Source organism: Chiloscyllium plagiosum, unplaced genomic scaffold, assembly GCF_037043375.1.
Source record: "Chiloscyllium plagiosum isolate Xiang-an unplaced genomic scaffold, Cpla_swu_hap1 HiC_scaffold_27, whole genome shotgun sequence".
Taxonomy (NCBI): domain Eukaryota; kingdom Metazoa; phylum Chordata; class Chondrichthyes; order Orectolobiformes; family Hemiscylliidae; genus Chiloscyllium; species Chiloscyllium plagiosum.
This window is the reverse complement of record NW_028270165.1, coordinates 28,095,354-28,118,023: the sequence shown is the minus strand read 5'-3', so window position 1 is coordinate 28,118,023 and position 22,670 is coordinate 28,095,354. Positions and strand designations below refer to the sequence as shown.

The window sequence follows — 22,670 nt, the reverse complement described above, 5'->3', positions numbered from 1 at the left end:
AGGTGGTGGGGGGGGATATGTGGTGGGGTGGGGGAGTATGTTACTGAGGTGGAGGTAGGTGGTGGTGGGGGAGTATGTTACTGAGGTGGAGATAGGTGGTGGTGGGGGATATGTGGTGGGGTGGGGGAGTATGTTACTGAGGTGGAGATAGGTGGTGGTGGGGGATATGTGGTGGGGGGGGGGAGTATGTTACTGAGGTGGAGGTAGGTGATGGTGGGGGATATGTGGTGGGGTGGGGGAGTATGTTACTGAGGTGGAGATAGGTGGTGGTGGGGGATATGTGGTGGGGGGGGGAGTATGTTACTGAGGTGGAGATAGGTGGTGGGGGGGGATATGTGGTGGGGTGGGGGAGTATGTTACTGAGGTGGAGATAGGTGGTGGGGTGGGGGAGTATGTTACTGAGGTGGAGATAGGTGGTGGGGGGGGATATGTGGCTGGAAGCTCATCTTGGTTTGAGAGCCATCACAGGAGCTGAAAATGTGTTGCTGGAAAAGCGCAGCAGGTCAGGCAGCATCCAAAGGAGGAGGAGAATCGACGTTTCGGGCATGAGCCCTTCTTCAGGAATGGCACCATTCTGCGACGGTTCAGGGAACCACCGCAGGATGCCAGGGGGAAAGCGAGGGACCTGCAGATGCTGATGATCAGAGCGGTGGAAACACACAGCAGGTCAGGCAGCGTCCCAGGAGCAAGGGAGCCGACGTTTCGGGGCACCGCCCCCTCACCGGGAAAGGGGGACCCGCTGTGCTTTTCCAGCACCACGCTCCGGACTCGTCGTAGAGTGCCTGCAGTGTGGAAACGGACCCTTCGGCCTAACGGGTCCACACCAACCCTCCGAAGAGTAACCCACCCAGTCCCATTCCCCCTACTGTATTACTCTACATTTACCCCTGACTGAAGCACCTAACCTGCACCTCCTTGAACACTATGTGCGATATAGCGTGGCCAATTCACTCTAACATACACATTCCTGAACAGTGGGCAATATAGCATAGCCAATTCACCCTAACCTAAACATCCCTGAACACTATGGGCGATACAGTGTGGCCAATTCACACATCTCTGAACACTCTGGGCGATATAGTGTGGCCAATTCACCCTAAACTACACATCCCTGAACACTACGGGCAATATAGCATAGCCAATTCACCCTACCCTACACATCCCTGAACACTATGGGCAATATAGCGTGGCCAATTCACCCTACCCTACACATCCCTGAACACTATGGGCAATATAGCGTGGCCAATTCACCCTAACCTACACATCCCTGAACACTATGGGCAATATAGCGTGGCCACTTCACCCCTAACCTGCACATCTTTGGATTGTGGGAGGAAACCCATGCAGACATGGGGGCAGAATGTACACACAGACGGTCGCACGAGGTTGGGATCGAATCTGGGTCTCTGGTGCTGTGAGACTGTGGTGCGAACCACTGTGCCACCCATATTTAGTCTACCTGGTTTTGAATACTCTGGCTTAACCTCAGGCAGTTGTCAGGAAGGGAGTGTAGTTTGTACTGGGGACTGAAGAGAATTACTCCTGTCTTCCAAATATTTAATTAACGAAATTTCTATCCATCCAGTACTGAATGTCAGACAGGCAGGGTGATGGTGATGGTGTAAATCTACAGCTGTTGGCCTGGCCTTTCTAGAGTCAGAGAGTCATAGAGATGTACAGCACGGAAACAGACCGTTCAGTCCAACCCGTCCATGCTGACCAGATATCCCAACCCAATATAGTCCCACCTGCCAGCACCCGGCCCATATCTCTCCAAACCCTTCCTATTCGTATAACCATCTAGATGCCTTTTAAATGTTGCAATTGTACCAGCCTCCACCACATCTTCTGGCAGCTCATTCCATACACGTACCACTCTCTGTGTGAAAAAGAGACCCCTTAGGTCTCTTTTATATCTTTCCCCTCTCACCATAAACCTATGCATGGGTTCTGAATTCCACCACCCCAGCGAAAAGACTTTGTCTATTTATCCTATCCATGCCCCTCATGATTTTATAAACCTCTATAAGGTCACCCCTCAGCCTCTGACGCTCCAGCCTGTTCAGCCTCTCCCTGTAGCTCAAACCCTCCAACCCTGGCAACATCCTTGTAAATCTTTTCTGAACCCTTTCAAGTTTCACAACATCCTTCCAGTAGGAAGGAGACCAGAATTGCAGGTAATATTCCAAAAGTGGCCTAACCAATGTGCTGTACAGCCGCAACATGACCTCCCAACTCCTGTACTCATTTCTACTTGGCAGAGGTTGATGGTTTGTGAGATTTTGTCAACACTTCTGGACCATTTTTACTTGTAGACACCAGAATCTTCTGTAGTTTCTCACCAGGCAGCAGGGTTCCTTCTTCTGAAAGACATTAATTAACTGGTTGGGTTTTGATGACAATCAGTAACTTTTTCTAGTGCAAACTACCTGATTCATTTAGCTCAATTTCATAATGTAGTTAGTTTTTGTTTCTCATATGCCTTTCCTCTGTTTTATGTCAGTATCACCAAGGTCTGAGCAAAGGGGGATTTGCAGTCAGGAAACAACTCACCAGGTTCTGAACATTTTATCTCAACCTGAATATCTGTTCCGAAGAAGGGTCACAGGACCTGAAATATGAACTCTGCTTTCTCTCCACAGATGCTGCCAGATCTAAGTTTTTTCCATCAATTTCAGTTTTTTTGTTTCTAAATAGCACTGGATTTTGAACATGGAAGAAAAGAACAGTGTTCACATCAGGGAAAAACCGTACGCATGTTCTGTGTGTGAACGAAGCTTTACCCAATCATCTGGCCTATCACGACACAAATGCAGTTCGAAAAGAGAGAAGCCATGGAAATGTGTGGACTGTGGGAAGGGATTCATTTCACCGTCAGTGCTAGAAATCCATCGGCGTGGTCACACAGGGGAGCGACCGTTCATCTGTTCCACGTGCGGGAAGGGCTTTACTCAGTCAGCCAATCTGCTGGAGCACCAGCGAGTTCATACTGGGGCGAGACCATTCACCTGTCCTGAGTGTGGGAAGAGATTCACTCAGTCATCCAACTTGCTGACTCACCAGCGATCTCACACTGGGAAAAGGCCGTTTACCTGCCCCGAGTGTGAGAAGGGATTCACTCAACATTCACACCTGCTGAGGCATCAGCGGGTTCACACCGGCGAGAGACCCTTTAAGTGCTTGGACTGTGGGAAGTGCTATAAAAGTTCTGGGGAACTCATGTCCCATCAACGTATTCACACTGATGAGAAGCCATTCAGGTGCTCTCAGTGCAGCATCGGGTTCAAGCACTCATCTGATCTCACTGTCCACCGGCGCTGCCACACCGGAGAGAGGCCTTTCACTTGTTCAGAGTGCGGGAAGGGTTTCACTCAATCTTCGACCCTGTTCAATCACCAGCGAATTCATACCGGGGAGAGACCGTTCCCCTGCTCCAAGTGTGGGAAGAGATTCACTCGGCCGTCTCACCTGCTAAGTCACCAGCGGGTTCACATTAGCGAGAGGCCGTTCACCTGCTCCGAGTGTGGAAAGGGGTTTACTCAGTCGTCCAACCTGCTGAGGCATCAACGAGCTCACAAGTAACTGCAGTGATTTGATCTTGCTGTTGATGACAAAGTTGACCACACCGCCCTGCTCCAATGCATCTCGCCTCGTTGCCTGGGTGTGCAGTCTCTAGGTCCCATTCTTACTGAGCTAACTGTTGACGGAGAGTCTCCGGCAGCAGCTACTCTTCTGCTCCCATATGGATGTCGTTGGTGTCTCCCAGCGATTTGATCCTTGCCCCCTCTGTCAAAAAAAAAGTATCATGTTATTTTCTGTATTTTTGATTGTGGATGAATACGGAAAAATGTTTCGAAACCAAGGACTGTGGAAGGAATTGATGAATTTACAGAAACAAATGACTGAATGTCATTTTGCGCTTATTGACAATGCTGCTATGTTCAGACTGTGAAGGCAGATATTTATGGATGGCAGGACACTGGGTTATGAGAATGCGCAGAGCGAGATTTCGCTGGCCTTTGTCAGCTGATTGGATTGTTCAATCATGGATGTCAAAGGTCATCAGCCTGATGGTAACTCTGCAATTGGTTCAAGGACAGCTTGTACAGGATATAGAGACAGATCAGTGGGCTACTGGAAGGACCCTGTACTGTAAAAATACCTGAAAAAGTTAAAAATCACACAACACCAGGTTATAGTCCAACAGGTTTAATTGGAAGCACTAGCTTTCGGAGCGACGCTCCTTCATCAGGTGGTCACTCCGAAAGCTAGTGCTTCCAATTAAACCTGTTGGACTATAACCTGGTGTTGTGTGATTTTAAACTTGGTACACCCCAGTCCAACACCGGCATCTCCAAATCCTGAAAAAGCCAGTTTTTCTCCCACCACATGCTGCAAGCTGTTGCCTTAATTCATACTGAAGAGATTTTGTCATGACTCTACCACTTGCCTTTGCTTCCTCTGAAGAAGGAAAGCAACACGGAGAAAAGAGATTGACAGACAGGAAGGCCTAGCAAGCCAGAAAGAGAACGTGTGAAGTAACCTGTGATCTGAAGCTTTGAACTATGTTACCCACTTTGTTTACCTCCACCCATAAACATAATGTACTTTTTGTTTGTGTCTGTAAGGGTTTGATTAGATTCCCTACAGTGTGGAAACAGGCCCTTCGGCCCAACCGGTCCACACCGACCCTCTGAAGAGTAACCCACCCAGACCCATCCCCCTACCCCCGACTAATGCACCTAACACTATGGGGCAATTTAGCATGGCCAATTCACCCTGACCTGCACATCTTTGGATTGTGGGACGAAACCGGAGCACCCGGAGGGAACCCACACAGACACGGGGAGAACGTGCAAACTCCACACAGTCAGTCGCCCGAGGCTGGAATTGAACCCAAGTCCCTGGTGCTGTGAGGCAGCAGTGCTAACCACTGAGCCACATTTGAGTTTTAGATAGTAGAGGCACAAGCTGATAATTTTAGTCACCGTGATTTACAGCATAGGAAAAAGCCCTTCAGCCCATTGAATCTGCACCACTTCATGGCTGTTCACTTGTGATTAGTATTTACTTTATCTGTAATATAGTTCTTGTTAAGTACAGGAACCTGGTTTGTGTTTTCTGTTAACTGGATCCCATTAGTAAGGTAAAGCAGGAACTCTGCATGTTTAACTAAATTACTAACTTTTGTGGTGACCCTGGGAGTCGTAGAGATGCAAGGAATGGAAACAGACCCTTTGGTCTAACTCCATGCCAACTAGATATCCCAACCTAATCTAGTCCCATTTGCCTGCATTTGGCCCACATCCCACTAAACCCTTCCTATTCATATATCCACCCAGATGCCTTCTAAATGCTGTAATTTTGCAAGCCTCCACCACTTCCTCTGGCAACTCATCCATACACATACCACCCTCTGTGTGAAAACGTTGCCCCTTAGATCACTTTTTTTTTCTTTCCCTTCTCACCCTAAGCCTATGCCCTCTAGTTTTGGACTCCCTCACTCCAGGGAAAAAAAACATATCTATTTACTCTATCCTTGCCCCTCATGATTTTATACACCTCTTTAAGGTCACCCCTCAGCCTCCAACGCTCCAGGGAATACAGCCCCAGCCTATTCAACCTCTCCCTATAGCTCACATCCTCTAACCCTGGCAACGTCCTTGTAAATCTTTTCTGAACCCTTTCAAGTTTCACAACATTTTTCCGATATGAAGGAGACCAGAATTGCACGCAGTATTCCAAAAGTGGCCTAACCAATGTCCTGTGCAGCAGCCGCAACATGACCTCCCAACTCCTATACTCAATACTCTGACCAATAAAGGAAAGCATACCAAACCGCTTCTTCACTATCCTACCTACCTGTAACTCAACATTCAAGGAACTATGAGCCTGAACTCCAAGGTCACTTGTTCAGCGACACTCCCCAGGACCTTACCACGTAGTGTATAAGTCATGTTCTGATTTGCTGTCCCAAAATGCAGCATCTCGCATTTATCTAAATTAAACTCCAACTGCCACTTCTCGGCCCATAGGTCCATCTGATCAAGAGTCCCATCGTACTGTGAGGTAACCATTTTCGCTATCCAGCACATCTTCAATTTTGGTGTCATCTGCAAACTTACTAACTATTCCTCCTATGTTCACATGCAAATCATTTACATAAAAGATGAAAAGTATTGGACCCAACACCGATCCTTGATGCACTCCACTGGTCACAGGCCTCCAGTATGAAAGGCAACCCTCCACCACCACCCTCTGTCTTTTACCTTCGAGCAAATTCTGTATCCAGTTGTCCTCTTGTATTCCATGAGATCTAACCTTGCTAACCAGTCTCCCATGGGGAACCTTGTTGAATGCCTTACTGAAGTCCATATAGATCACATCTACTGCTCTGCCCTCATCAATCCTCTTTATTACTTCTTCAAAAAAACTCAATCAAGTTTGTGAGACATGATTTCCCACCCACAAAGCCATGTTGACTATCCCGAATCAGTCCTTGCCTTTCCAAATACATGTACATCCTGTCCCTCAGGATTCCCTCCAACAACTTGCCCACCACTGATATCAGGCTCACTGGTCTATAGTTCCCTGGCTTGTCTTTACCACCTTTTTTAAATAATGGCACCACATTTTCCAACTTCCAGTTTTCCAGCACCTCACCAGTGAGTATCAACGATCCAAATACCTCAGCAAGGGGCACACCAATCACTTCTCCAGCTTCCCACTCAGTTCTAGGTTACACCTAGATTAGATTACATTACATTACAGCGTGAAAACAGGCCCTTCGGCCCAACAAGTCCACACCGACCCGCCGAAGCGCAACCCACCCATACCCCTACATTTAACCCCTACCTAACACTACCGGCAATTTAGCATGGCCAATTCACCTGACCTGCACATCTTTGGACCGTGGGAGGAAACCGGAGCACCCGGAGGAAACCTACGCAGACACTGGGAGAACGTGCAAAATCCACACAGTCAGTCGCCCGAGGCGCCTGATGAGGTCCTGGGGATTTATCCACTTCTATGCGTTTCAAGACATCCAGCACCACCACCTCTGTGACATGTCCATTTTTCAAAATGTCACCACCTATTTCCCCACATTCTATATCTTCAACATCCTTCTCCACAGTTAACACTGATGCAAAATACTCGTTCAGTATCTCGCCCATCTCCTGCGTTTCCACACAAAGGCCTCCTTGCTGATCTTTAAGGGGTGAAAATGTGATGCTGGAAAAGCGCAGCAGGTCAGGCAGCATCCAAGGAACAGGAGAATCGACGTTTTGGGCATAAGCCCTTTAAGGGGCCCTATTCTCTCCCTAGCTACCCTTTTGTCCTTAATGTATTTGTAAAACCCTTTGGATTCTCCTTAATTCTATTTGTCAAAGCTATCTAATGCCCCCTTTTTGCCCTCCTGATTTGTCTCTCAAGTATACTCCTACTGCCTTTATACTCTTTTAAGGATTCATTCGATCTCTGGTGTCTGTATCTGACATATGCTTCCTTTTTTTTCTTAACCAAACCTTCAATTTCTCTAGTTATCCAGCATTCCCTACACCTACCAGCCTTTCCTTTCACTCTGACAGGAACATACTGTCTCTGGAATCTCGTTATTTCATTTCTGAAGGCTTCCTATTTTCCAGCCATCCCTTTACCTGTGAACATCTGCTCCCCCAATCAGCTTTTGAAAGTTCTTCCTTAATAACGTCAAAATTGGCCTTTCTCCAATGTAGAACTTAAACTTCTAAATCTGGTCTATCCTTTTCCATCACTATTTTAAAACTAATAGAATTATGGTCGCTGGCCCCAAAGTTTCCCCCACTGACACCTCAGTCACCTGCCCTGCCTTATTTCCCAAGAGTAGGTCATGTTTTGCACCTTCTCTAGAATGAACATCCACATACTGTATCAGAAAATTTTCTTGTACACACTTAAATTCCTCTCCATCTAAACTCTTAACATTTTGGCAGTCCCAGTCTGTGTTTGGAAAGTTAAAATCCCCGATCATAATCACCCTATTATTCTTACAGATAACTAAATCTCCTTACAAATTTGTTTCTCAATTTTGCGCTGACTATTAGGGGGTGTATAATACAATCCCAGTAAGGTGATAATCCTTTTTTTATTTCTCAGTTCCACCCAAATAATGTCCCTGAAAGTATTCCCAGGAATATTGTCCCTAAGTACAGCTGTAATGCTATCCCTTGTCAAAAATGCCACTCCCCCTCCTCTCTCGCCACCCCTTTTCTGTCCTTCCTGTAACATTTGTATCTTGGAACATTAAGCTGCTACTCCTGTCCATCCCTGAGACATGTCTCTGTAATTGCCATGATATCCCAGTCCCATGTTCCTAACAATGCACTGAGTTCATCTGTCTTTCCTGTTAGGCCTCTTGCATTGAAATAATTGCAGTTTAATTTAACAGTCCGACCTTGTTCCTGACTGCCCAGTCTATTGGACTCATTCCCTTTCCCAACAGATTGATTCTTTCCTCACTATCTCTCTGGGTCCCCCTACCTTCCTAGTTTAAATCCTCCTGAACAGCTCTGGCAAATTTCCCTGCCAGTATATTAGTCTCCTTCCAATTCAGGTGCAATCCGTCCTTCTTGTACAGGTCAATCCTACACAGAAGAGATTCCAAAGATCCAAAAATGTGAACACTTCTTCCCTGCACAGTTCCTCAGTCACGCATTCATCTGCTCTATCCTCCTATTCCTGCCCTCACGAGCTCGTGGTAATCCAGATATTACTACTCTCGAGGACCTTTTTAAATTCTTACCTAACTCTCTATATTCTCCTTCAGAATCTCATCCTTTTCCCTTCCTATATTGTTGGTTCCAATGTGGACAATGCCCTCTCCCCTTTGAGAACACTCTGCACCCTCTCTGAGACATCCTTGATCCAGGCACCAGGGAGGCAACACACCATTCTGATTTTTCACTGCTGACTGCAGAAACATCTGTTTCTGCCTCTGACTAGCGAGTCCCTATCTCAATCGACGCTTGGAACCTGACGTACACCTCATTACATTAGAGCCTTTCTCCATACCAGAAACTTGGCTGTTCGTGCTATATTCCTTGACAGTCCATCATCCCCTACATTTTCCAAAACAGCATACGTGTTTGAGATGGAGATAGCCACATGAGATTCCAGCGCTACCTGCCTACCCCTCCTACCTTTCCTGGAGTTAACCCATCTACCTTACTGTATCTGTGGCTTTTCTCCCTTCCTATAACTGCCATTCATCACACCCCCAGCTCTTGTAAATGCCTCATTGCCTCAAACTGCAGGTTCAACTGATCCATGCGATTTGATAGGATTCGCAACCAAAAACACTAACTGCAGACATAATCATCAGTAACATGGAAACGCTCCCTAAACTCCCACATCTGACAGGAAGAGCACATCACTCCACAAAAGGCCATCTTTGCTCCTTCACAATCTACAGGCCCAGAAAATAGCACCATCTTTTTGCTCTAAAAAAAGAGCTTCAGTACTTATGGTTTATATTTTTAAATTTTAATCAAGAGACAGATCTCAATAAAATATTAAATCAGGAAAGAACCTACTCACTACTGTAGACTTACAGCAAGGGGCTTGAGAATGCATATTTCCCCCAAATGAATAATAACTCCCCTTCTTTCTATCTACACAGTGCCACTGGGCGACATTCTCCAAAACCAGACTATTAGATTTCGGATGCACACTGACAATACCAAGCCAAGCCTCACCGCCATCTCTTTCAACTCCTATGCTGTTGCTAAATTATCAGATTGCAAATCCATCATTTAGTGCTAGGTGAGCAACAGTTTATTTCGAATTGTAATATCGTTGTCTTTGAGTTTGGGAAGGAATTTACCGAGTCATCTCACTTGCTGATAGGTAAGAGTCTGTTTACCTGCTCGGTGTGTGCAAATGGATTCACTGATTCTCCTATCCTGCTCCCACACCAATAACCTCACACTGGGGATAGACCTTTTACGTGCCCAGATTGTAAAAAGCATTATTAAAGTTCAAGGAAACTGATGCACCATCGGTGTGTTCACACAGGGGAGAGACCACTCGCTGTGAGACAGGATTCGGGTGATCATCTCAATTCACTCCACACGGCAGTGGGAAGAGGCTGTTCCCATGCTCCAAATTGAGAAGGGATTCATAACGAGGGATTGAGTATAGAAGCAAAGAGGTTCTTCTGCAGCTGTACAGGGCCCTGGTGAGACCACACCTGGAATATTGTGTGCAGTTCTAGTCTCCAAATTTGAGGAAAGACATTCTGGCTATTGAGGGAGTTCAGCGTAGGTTCACGAGGTCAATTCCTGGAATGGCAGGACTACCTTACGCTGAAAGACTGGAGCGACTGGGCTTGTATACCCTTGAGTTTAGAAGACTGAGAGAGGATCTGATTGAGACGTATAAGATTATTAAAGGATTGAACACTCTGGAGGCAGGAAACGTTTCCGCTGATGGCTGAGTCCCGAATCAGAGGGGACAGCTTAAAAATAAGGGGTAGGCCATTTAGGACAGAGATGAGGAGAAACTTCTTCACCCAGAGAGTGGTGGGAGTGTGGAATGCTCTGCCCCAGAGGGCAGTGGAGGCCCAGTCTCTGGATTCGTTTAAGAAAGAGTTGGATAGAGCTCTCAAGGATAGTGGAATCAAGGGTTATGGAGATAAGGTAGGAACAGGACACTGATTGAGGATGATCAGCCATGATCATAATGAATGGTGGTGCAGACTCGAAGGGCAGAATGGCCTACTCCTGCACCTATTGTCTACTCTCATAAACTGCTGACACATCAGCGAGTTCACAACCTTTTTGTCACATCCAGACAAACATTGGGTTCTGTTTTCTGCAGATGTTAATAAAGTCCAGCCGAGTTATATGTGTTAAATTCTAGTTAGTTAAATTGTGTTTTCGGGAACACAAAATATGCTGACTCTTTTTAAGTCTCTAACAAAGGTTTGGGAAAGGTACTCCATCTCCCAGTCTCCTTCAAGTTCACTCCAACAAGAATGAGGAGCTCGTGACGATTCTTCATCACTGAAACTGGGATAACCTGATTGACTGTCTCTGCCACTCCCCTCCCTTTCCACTTGCCAATTGGGCTAAACAGCCTCTCACGTCGCTCCTGTCGAGCAGCTGAACCTGAATCTTTTGGTCATAAAACAAAGGATTGTGGGCACTGGAAATCTGAAACGAATCTTCAGTTCTGAAGAGGGATCACGGGACTTGAAATATTAACTCGGTTCTCTCTCTCCACATGCTGAGCGACATCAGAAAGGACACCAACAGGTTGGCCAAATGGGCAGGACTTGGCAGAGGAATTTCAAAGCAGAGAAACGAGAGCTGTTGCACTTTGGTAGAAGATACATGAAGAGACAATACAGGCTTGACGGTACAATTTGTAAGGGGCGTTCAGGAGTAGCGGAACCTTGGGGTTCAACAAAGAACAAAGAAAATTACAGCACAGGAACAGTACCTTTCGGCCCTCCAAGCCTGCACCGATCCAGATCCTCTATCTAAACCTGTCGCCTATTTTCTAAGTATTTCTATCCCACTGCTCCCTGCCCATTCATGTATCTGTCTGGATACATCTTAAATGATGCTACTGTGCCCGCCTCTAGCACCTCCACAGGTAATGCGTTTCAGGCACCCACCACCCTCTGCACAAAGGATTTTCCACATATATCTCCCTAAAACTTTTTCCCTCTCACTTTGAACTCACGGCTCCGAGTAATTGAGTCCCCCACTCTGGGAAAAATATTCTTGCTATCCATCCTGTCTATACCTGTCATGATTTTGTCGACCTCAATTAGGTCCCCCTCAACCTCCATTTCTCTAATGAAAATAATCCTAATCTACTCAACCTCTCTTCATAGCTAGTGCCCTCCATACCAGGCAACATCCTGGTGAACCTCCTCTGCACCCTCTCCAAAGCATCCACATCCTTCTGGTAATGTGGTGACCAGACTGTACGCAGTATTCCAAATGTGGCCAAACCAAAGTCCTATACAACTGTAACATGACCTGCCAACTCTTGTACTCAATACCCCGTCCGATGAAGGAAAGCATGCTCTATGCCTTCTTGACCGCTCTATGCCTTCTTGACCACTCTATCAACCTGCGTTGCCACCTTCAGGGAACAATGGACCTGAACACCCAGATCTCTCTGTACACCAACTTTCCCCAGGGCTTTTCCATTTACTGCATAGTTCACTCTTGAACTGGATCTTCCAAAGTGCATCATCTCGCATTTGGCCGGAATGAATGGCATCTGCCTAACTCTCCAATCTGTCCTGTTGCATTCTCTGACAGTCCCTTTCACTATCTGCTACTTCACCAATCTTGCTAATTAGACCACCCATACCTTCCCCCAGATCATTAATGTATATCACAAACAAGAGTGGTCCCCACATGGATCCCTGTGGAACACCATTGGTCACAGTTCTCCATTTTGAGGAACTCCCTTGCCCTCCTAGTCCATGTCTTATGCTACCCAGGCAGTTCTCTATCCATCTAGCTAATACAACCTGGACCCCATGTGAATCCTCAATGAGTCCTTGTACACAATTCACTGAAAGGGAGTGCTTAGATGTATCAGGTGGTAATGAAGATAGACTGTATGTTGACCTTCATAACAAGATGGTTTGAGTACAGGAACAAGGATGTCTTGCTGCAGTTAGACAGGGCACTATGAAGGCTGCAAACTGAATAGTGTGCAATTTTAGTCCCTTATCTGAGGGAGAATGTTCTTGCTACAGTGCAGCGAAGATGTTCCAAATTGATTGTTGCGATGGCAGGATTGACACATGAGCCTGAGTGAGCTGCCAGAATTGATAGGGTCCAGCCTGAGAGCCAGCCTCAGCCCTAACTGAACTGAGTCAGCCCCGTTCTGCTCTTGACACTAGTAACAATGACTCTGGCCTTTGGATACTGAGAGTAACAGCAGCAGCAGCACTGAGAGAAGGCTGACATGGAGACGAAGGGGCAGAAGGAAGTGTGCAAAGGAAGAGGGGAGGTCAGGCGTCAAGAATGGAGCTTTGCAGAGACGCTCATGAACTCCAGAGGCTAGGAGAGGTGTGGAGCCTACTAATGTTGACTCCCAAGTGATGTGGACAGCCTATAGAAACAATTAAACAGTTGTCATTTGGAACACTTTGGTGAGGGCTGTTGTCATGGTAATTGTGTGTGTGGGAGGGACAGGCAAGTTGGGGAAGTGTGTCAGTATTGAAGGGAGAGGCCCAAACCAGTGAAGCAAAGGTATTGATCTGAAGCTGGAAGGGCATGGCAGGTCAGACAAAACATTGACTTTCCTGTCCCTCAGATGCTCTCTAACTTCCAGCACCTGCAGTCCTCCCTGTCTCCGAAGCAAAGGCATCCCATTGAGTTGAGGGTGCAGAAAGTAGGAGATTGTAGTGACTGAAGTGGAGCAGAATTTAATAATGGGTCCATGAGACATAGGAGCAGGGATAGATCATTCAGCCCATTGAGTCGCTCCACCATTCAGGAAGATCACAGATGATCCTCAACTTCACTTTCTTGCCTTTTCCCAGAACCCTCGATTCCCTTATGGATTTCAAAATATCTCCATCTCAGCTTTGACGATACCACTTGGCCTTGGTGATGGCCTAGTGGTATTATCGCTGGATTGTTAATCCAGAGGCCCAGATAATGTTCTAGGGACCCAGGATCGAATCCTGCCACAGCCATGAATCCATTCTCAATTGCTGGAAAAACCCCATCTGGTTCATTAATCTCTTCCAGGGAAGGAAACTGCCATCCTTATCTGGTCTGGGCCTACATGTGACTCCAGACCCACAGCAATGTGGTTGACTCTTAACTGCCCTCTGGGCAATTCGGGATGGGCAATAAATGCTGGTGACGCCCTCATCCTGTGAATGAACAAGAAAAACCCAGCCTCAATGGCTCTTTGCAATCAAGAATGCCACAGATTCACTTCCCTCCAATGCCTCCACATCTCTGTCTTCAATGTGCAGTCGCTGTGAGTGTAATGGTGGAACGGTGTACAGAGCGTAAACGGGTTCTGTTGTGAATGTGAAATGCCAAATTATTCGCCTTCCCCTCCATGTTTTGAAGAGGGGGCAGTTGTGAAGTGTGAAAATTCACAGGGTTAACCAGAATGCATCAGCTTTCATGCAGAGGTTCAGACTTTGCATGGGATCCTCCCACTGCACACTACCCTTTAACTCCGCCAGGCCTTTAACACTGAGGCTGCCCACCTCAGTGAGATACACGGAAGGGTTTTCACCCACCCACAGTGACAAGCTGGACAGTGCTGACCGATCATTTGTCACAGACCAGATTGGAGTTGCTGGTTTTGGACTTGAGTTAGTTGAGTTTAAGAAATTGGTTTGTCATCACTCGGTTAGTGTATTCCTGTGGCTTTACGTTTGTTTTCAAGACGACAGTGGCAGGGCAGCTTAAGACTCAGGTAGGATGGCAAAGTGTGGGGTTTGGGAAATGGTTGTATAGTGTTAATGTCAAGCTAGATTGGTATTCCAGAGGTCAAGACCAATGATTTGGGTTCAAATCCTGCAGTCATAGCTGCTGGGCTTTCAGTTCAAATAATTAAAACAGGAATTGAAATCAAGTCTCAGTAATAGTCGCTTATTTTGCTGTGAGGAACACATCTACTTCAGTAATGTCTTTTGGGAAGAAGATCTGCCATCTTTGCCTGATATAACTCCAGAACCATAGCAACAGACAAAGACAGGATTTATACAATTAATGGTAGGGCCCTGGGGGTAGAATTGTTCAACAGAGAGACCTAGGGGTTCAGGTACATAATTCTTTGGAATTTGTGTCACAGGTAACAGGACAGTTAAGAAGGTATGCTTGCATTCATTGCTCAGACCTTTGAGTAGAGGAGTTGAGATATCATGTTGAGATTGTGCAGGACATTGTTGAGGCCTGTTCGGGAGTACTATGTGAGTTCTAGTCTCCTGGTTAGCACTGCTGCCTCACAGCACCAGGGACCCAGGTTCGATTCCAGCCTTGGGCAACTGTCTGTGTGGAGTTTGCACATTCTCCCTATGTCTGCGTGGGTTTCCTCCGGGTGCTCTGGTTTCCTCCAACAGTCCAAAGATGTGCAGGTTACGTGAATTGGCCATGCTAAATTGCCCCATAGTGTTTGGGGATGTGTAGGTTAGGTGCATTAGTCAGGGGTAAATATAGGCTAGGGGAATAGGTCTGGGTGGGTTTACTCTTCAGAGAGTCGGTGTGGACTTGTTGGGCTGAAGAGGAGAAAGTGAGGGCTGCAGATGCTGGAGATCAGAGCTGAAAATGTGTTGCTGGAAAAGCGCAGCAGGTCAGGCAGCATCCAGGGAACAGGAGAATCGACGTTTCGGGTATAAGCCCTTCTTCAGGCTGAAGAGCCTGTTTCCACACTAGGGATTCTATGATTTATTATTCTGGCGGGGGGGAATTCAGAAAATATTTACCAGGATGTTGCTGGGAATGGATGGCTTGAGATATAAAAATGGGACTTTTTCACAGATACGTAAGATATTGAGGGGCAACCTTACTGAGGTTTATAAAATCACGAGGGACACAGATAATCATGAATGGTCTTTTCCCTACAGTGGCAGAGTTGAAAACTAGGGGGCATATTTCTAAGGTAGAGGTGGGGTATTGCAGATGCTGGAGATTAGAGTCAACAGTAGAGTGGTGCTGGAAAAGCACAGCAGGTTAGGTAGCATCTGAGGAGCAGGAAAATCGACATTTTGGGCAAAAGCCCTTCATCAGGAATAGAGACAGGAAGCCTCCAGGGTGGAGAGATAAATTGGGGGGAAGGAATGAGGCATATTTTTTAAGGTGACAGGAGAAAGATTTGGTAAGGACATGAAAGGCATTTTTTTGAACACAGAGTGGTTCATGTTTGGACTGAACTGCTCGAGAAAGTGGTGTCAGCAGGTACAGTTACAACAGTTCAAAAGACATTCAGATAAGCTCGTGAACAGGAAAGGTTTGGAGGGATATGGGCCAAGCGCAGGCAAGTGGGATTAGTTTAGTTCGGGAATGTGGTTGGCACGGACTGGTTAGACTGAAGGGTGTGTTTCCCATGCTGTAAGACTCTGAGAGAGGTTGAGTCGGTTAGTGCTGCATTCATTAGAGTTCAGAAGAATGAAAGGGGGGAGATCTCATAGAAACCTAAAAAAAAGTTAAAAGGGCGAGACAGGTTAGATGTAGGAAGAGTGTGACTGGTGGTGGGGGAGTCTAAATCCAGAAGTCAGAGTTTAAGCATAAGGGTTAACCTTTTAGGACTAAGATGAGGAGCAATTGCATCACCCAGAAAGTAATGAACAGAAAATAGTTGAGGCCAGAACATTCTGTACTTTCAAGAAGAGGGTAGATATAGTTCTTGTGACGAGAGATTAAAGGATATGGGAGCAGAGCTGGGTTAAGGTATTGAGCTCCATGATCAGCCATGATGATTATGAATCATGGAGCAGGTTTATGTGGTCAAGTGTCCTACTCCTCCTATCTCCTGTGTTTCTATATGTCACTGCACCATCACGGTTTTAGATAATTTATATCAGGTACCTTGCCTCCTATTTGGATTTTCTATCAGACCATAAGGAATAGTAACAGTAGATTCTTTTGATTAGATTCCCCACAGTATGGAAACAGGCCATTTGGCCCACACCGACCCTTTGAAGAGTAACCCACCCAGACCCATTTCCCCCTACCCTATATTTACCCCTGACTAAAGCACCTAACACTGTGGGTTATTTAACATGGCCAATCCACCCTGACCTGCACATCTTTGGACTGTGGGAGGAAACCGGAGCACCCGGAGGAAACCCACGCAGACACGGGGAGAATGTGCAAACTCCACACAGACAGTCACCTGAGGCTGGAATCGAACCCTGGCACTAAGTACTCAGTTTATTCGTCCCTCAAGCCAGTTCTGCCATCCAGTGAGGCCATGGCTAACTTGACATCCCTCACATCCACTTTCTAGTATTTTCCCTGGAATCCTTGATTCCCCTACTAGTCAAGAATCTATCTCTGGGGGAGCCAGATGGTGGTACATTGGAACTTACAGAAAGCATTTGACAAAGTCCTGCGTAAGAGATGATTGTGCAAGATTAAAGTGCACGGGAGTGGGGGAAGTGTATTGAGCAGGATAGAAAACTGGTTGGCAGACAGGAAACAAAGAGCAGGTAATAAGGGTCCTTTACAAATTGACAGGGTAGTAACTAGTAACCAGGGATCGGTGCTCGGACCCCAGCTATTCACAATGTACATTAATGATCTTGGATGAGGGAACAAAATGTCACGTGTCAAAAGTTTACAGATGCCAAGTTGGAGTGGGGGGGGTGGGGGTGGGGGGGCGGTGAACTGTAACAGGGTTGCAGAGATCTCTTCAGCAACCCTAACCCTCACCCTCACCCTCACCCTAACCCTCACCCTAACCCTGGACAGGTTAGGTGAGTGGGCAAATCACTGGCTGATGCGGGATAATTTGGATAAATGTGAGGTGATTTGCTTTGGAAGCAAGCACAAGGAGGCAGATTACTACCTGAACGGCTGTAAGTTGAGAGGGGAGAGTACAGCGAGACCTGGATGTCCATGTGCACCAGCCGCTGAAGGTAAGCACGCAGGTGCAGCAGGCGGGAAAGAAGGCAAATGGTACGTTGGCCTTCACTGTAAGAGGTTTCAAGTACAGGAACAGAGATGTGTTGTTGCAGCTGTACAGTGCCTTGGTGAGGCCACACCTAGAATACTGTGGGCACTTTGGTCTCAGTAAGCTGACGTTTACCAGGCTGGTTTTGGGGATGGTGGGACTGACGTCTGGGGAGAGATCGACTAGGTTAGAATTGTTTTCGCTGGTGTTCAGGCGAATGGGGGGAGGGGCCATAGAGACTTATAAAATTCTAACAGGACCAGACAGGGCAGACTCAGCGAGTTCTCGATGGTGGGTGTATCCAGAAACAGGGGTCACAGTCTAACGGTTCAGGGCAGACCACTTAAGATGGAGATGAGGAGACATTTCTTCACCCAGAGAGTGGGGAGCCTGTGGAATTCATTACCACAGGAAGGAGTTGATGCCAAAACATCGAAGAGGCGGCGAGGTATAGCATTCCGAGTGAATGAGATCAAATGGGAAGAAAGCAGGACGAGGCTTTTGAATTGGAGGGTCAGCCATGATCGTGATGAACAGTGGAGCAAGCTCAACGGGCTGAATGGCCTTCTCCTATCTTCTAAGTTTCTGTCTCAACCTTAAATATACACAAAGATTCTGCTCCAGAACCTTGACTGGCAAGTAGTTCCGAAGACTCTCAACCCTCTCAGACAAAAACAAATTCTTCAACTCCGCCTTAAAAATGAGAAAATTCATAAAGCCAAAGTCCAAACAGATCCAGGAGTGCTAGTGTAGGATTCTCTAAAGATTGACTTGCAGGTTGAGTCCATGGTTAAGAAAGCAAATGTAATGTCATTTATCTAAAGAGGGATGGAATGTAAAAGCAGCGATGTGCTGCTGAGACTTTATAAAGCTCTAGTCAGGCCCCATTTAGAACACTGTGTCCAGTTTTGGGGCCCACACCTCAGGAAGGACATTCTGGCACTGGAGCGTGTCCAGAGGAGATTCACACGGATGATCCCTGGAATGGTCGGCCCAACATATGACGAATGGCTGAGGATCCTGGCTTTGTATTCATTTGAGTTTAGAAGGTTGAGGGGAGATCCAATAGAAACTTACAAGATAATGCATGGCTTAGAAAGGGTGGATGCTGGGAAATTGTTTCCGTCAGGCGGGAATACTAGGACCCGTGGGCACAGCCTTAGAATTAGAGGGGGTCAATTTAGAACAGAAATGAGGAGACATTTCTTCAGCCAGAGAGCGGTGGGCCTGTGGAATTCATTGCCACAGAGCGCAGTGGAGGTTGGGACGTTAAATGTCTTCAAGGCAGAGATTGATAAATTCTTAATCTCGCAAGGAATTAAGGGATACAGGGAGAGTGTGGGTAAGTGAAGTTGAAATGCCCATCAGTCATGATTGAATGGGGGAGTGGATTCGATGGGCCGAATGGCCTTACTTCCACTTCTATGTTTGATGGTTTTATGGTCTTAACTTGGCGCCCCTTAATTCCTTTTAATCCTAGGCTCTTCCATGAGGAGAAACATCATCTCAGCAATTATCTTCTTTTCTTTTATTCTTCTAAGTCTTTCGATGTGCATCTGATATTTCCAGCTCCTATACGACACTTGAAATCCGTTCTTCACTTCGCGGACTGGGGAAGGTTTGCTGTTTGCTTTCTGTTAGAGTCTGAGGAAAGTAACTTGATTATTTTGCGTGGACAGTGTTTGTCTAAATGTTATTTTACAAACAAAGATTTATGTGGAGGCATTAACTTATTTGTTTGTGGGCATTGGATCTAAGACAAAGTTTAGATAACGCCACTCCCCAGTGGATTGTTCTACCAAACAGTGGAACACCATCTTCTTAACCACAGCTTGGTGAAGGTGCTCCGACAGAGCCATTTGGCACAATCCTGACTTGCAGCATTTTCAGTCAGTGATCAAAGAGCACGAGCAATATGTCTAAAGTATGTGATTAAGTTGAGTATGTGGGGATGTCGGTGTTAACATGTTACCATATCACTTCCAGCCATTCAGCCCTTCACGTCTGCCTCCCACCATATTGTTGGATCATGGCTGATCTAATTGTGACCTCAAATCACATTAATGCCTGCTCCCTCAAATCTATCTATATTTGCTTTAATAGTATTCATTGACGTCCTCCAGTCTCTGTGGAAAAGGTTTCCAAAGACTGATTGAAAGAAAAGGTAACAAAAACAGATACTGTTGTAGAAACTCAGCATTTGTTGCAGCACCTGCAGAGAGAAAGCAGAGTTAATGTTTCAAATTCAGTAACCCTTCTTCAGAACTGGGGAAAAGGAAATCCTCCTCATCCTTCTCTTAAATGAGAGAGATTTTAAATTTAAACTAGTTCCAGTCTTTCTCACAAGGTGTCCACCCTGTTAAGACTCCTGACCATTACATATCAAGTCATTCAGATCTGTAGCATGGGAACAGTCCCTTCAGTCAAACTTGTTCATGCCGACCAGCTATCCCAACTTAATCTAGTCCCACTTGCCAGCCAATATCCCTCTAAGGCATTTCCTACTCATATACCCATCCAGATGCCTTTTAAATGTTGCAATTGTACCAGCCTCCACCACTTCCTCTGGCAGCTCATTCCATACATGTGTGGAAAAGTTGCCCGTTATGTCTCTTTTATATCTTTTCCCTCTCACCCTAAATCTCTGCCCTCTAGTTTGTCTATTTACCCTATTCATGCCCCTCATGATTTTATAAACCTCTATAAGGTCACCCCTCAGCCTCCGAAGCTCCAGGAAAAACAGCCACAGCCTGTTCAGCCTCTCCCTATAGCTCAAAACCTGCAACCCTGGCAATATGTTTCAAGAAGATCAACTCTCATTCTTCTAATGTGCAATGGATGCAGGCTGAGTCTGTCAAACCTTTCCTTATAAGTAAACCCCCATTACAGGAATTAATTACATTAGCCTTTTTGTATTCCCAAGCACCTGTTCACTTTCTTCATGTGCATGGTGTGATGTTCTGAAATACAAAAGAAACAGAAATTGCTGGAAAATGCCACCGTCTGTGGAGAGAAAGCAAAGATAACATTTCATGTCCGGCAACCCTTCTCCAGACCTGCTGTCACTGACCCACACCATTTCCACGGGTGCTGCCAAGCCTGCTGACTTGCTCCAGCAATTTCTGGTTTTGTTGCAGAATCCCCAGTTTTTTGTTTTATTTGTGTTTCTGTGCATGCTGTGACTGAGTTGCACGTGTAAAATCCTCCTTCTGGCAACTTGCCGGCATAGTTGGCTCAGTGGTTAGCACTGTTGCCTCACAGCACCAGGAACCCGGGTTTGATTCCAGCCTTGGGTGAATGTCTGTGTGGAGTTTACACGTTCTCCCCACCAAGCCCGTGTCGGCGTGGGTTTGCTCTAGTTTCCTCCCACAACCCAAAGGTGTGCAGGTTAAGGTGAATTGGCCGTGCTAAATTGCCCATTGTGTTCGGATACATGTATATGTAGGCTCGGTAGATTAGTCAGGATAATATAGGATAATAGTTAAAAATCACACAACACCAGGTTATAGTCCAACAGGTTTAATTGGAAGCACACTAGTAGCACTAATTGGAACCTATTGGACTATAACCTGGTGTGTGATTTTTAACTTTGTGCACCCCAGTCCAACACCGGCGTCTACAAATCAGAGGATAATAGGGTGGGTGACTCTTCGGAGGATTGGTGTGGACTTGTTGGGCCTGTTTCCACACTGCAGGGATTCTATTCTATGTCTTTCTCCCACTTTCCACATGTAAGGATCATTAGAGCAAGTGGTAAAAACCCCTGGCTGCTGTATAAATTGACCTAATAACTTTGCATGTTTGTCTTGAAACACCATAAGGTCAACAGCGGTGCCACGCACACACCAACAAGAGACAACCCATGCCAATGTGATGATGACCCAAAGCCAAAAATCAGGGGGAGGAATGCATTCACAAGTCCGGCACTGCGCAGGCGTGCGCCCCCCCTCCCCCGGCCTGGCGCATGCGCATTGCCGGCGGCGACCCGGGCTCGGCCGGAAACGTCGGCGGTCGGCTCCCATCGCGGAGGAGAGCAGCCGGGGCCGCGGTGAGTGCATGCGGAGCTCGCTACTGGGCTAGGAAGGCTGCGTGGACAGCCGCGGGGCTCCGGCGACCGGGAGCGAGGTGCTCCCCCGGGCGCCGGCTCGCTCCGGTTTTACGGCCTGCCGCGCTTTGCAGGCCCGGGCTTGCGGCCGCCATCTTTATTGGGGGCAGTGGCGACGGGGCCGCCATCTTTACTGTGGGCGGTGGCGACGGGTCCGCCATCTTTATTGGGGGCAGTGGCGACTGGGCCGCCATCTTTATTGGGGGCAGTGGCGACGGGGCCGCCATCTTGCTGCGGGGCAAGTTGCTGCCTTGGACCATGGGCCAGGCTGCAGCTGCTGTGGATCAGTGATGGAGGGTGTGCATGGGGCTGCTCCAAGAAGAAAATAAAAACAAAAAGAAAAATCAGCTTTGTCCTGGACGCTGTTGGGTTTCCTCACTGGCGTCACGTTCACTACCTTGTTGACAACTCATTTAGTTTCCCAAATGCAAACTCCCCCACTTGCAGAAACCTGAAAACACACATTTGCAAAGTTATTATTCTTAATCCCAGGATTGAAACTGTCTCTTTTCATTTTACTGTACCAGGCTGTTCCAATAAAGGTGCAACACTGACATCTCTCCAAAATATGGATGATCCCTCAGCTATGTCCTGAAGAAGGGCCTGTGCCCGAAACGTCGAATCTCCTGTTCCCTGGATGCTGCCTGACCTGCTGTGCTGTTCCAGCAATAAAGTTTCAACTTTGATCTCCAGCATCTGCAGACCTCACTTTCTCCTGCCCACAAAAGTCAAGACAAATCCATCTGAAACATTTCTGCCTCATCAGTTCATTTAACCTGTCCATCTTATTCTGCAGTGTATAGATTCTGCCTTCACAGCTTGCAGTCCCAGCTGTCCTTGCTTTTTCACCTAAGTTTGTCGTTTAACTCACCCAGGAAAGCAAAGAGCGCACCAATGTACTCCTGGACAGGGC

At 46.7% G+C, this 22,670-nt stretch overlaps 1 protein-coding gene across 2 annotated transcripts in view; it reads left to right on the top strand.

The window, feature by feature from the left end:
* Window positions 1–22,670, top strand: part of LOC122543494 (uncharacterized) — a 112,973-nt gene that overhangs the window by 5,336 nt on the left and 84,967 nt on the right. The window contains exon 2 of one of the 2 annotated variants that reach the window (XR_015751237.1): window positions 9,659–14,980. Coding sequence is in view for 1 of the 2 variants with exons in the window: in XM_087974244.1 (XP_087830370.1) it covers window positions 2,698–3,578 (881 nt within the window). In the remaining variant the exon portion in view is untranslated. Of the gene's footprint in view, window positions 1–2,697; window positions 3,579–9,658; window positions 14,981–22,670 lie in introns of those variants that run through there. The other variant, XM_087974244.1, reaches the window with a different exon arrangement.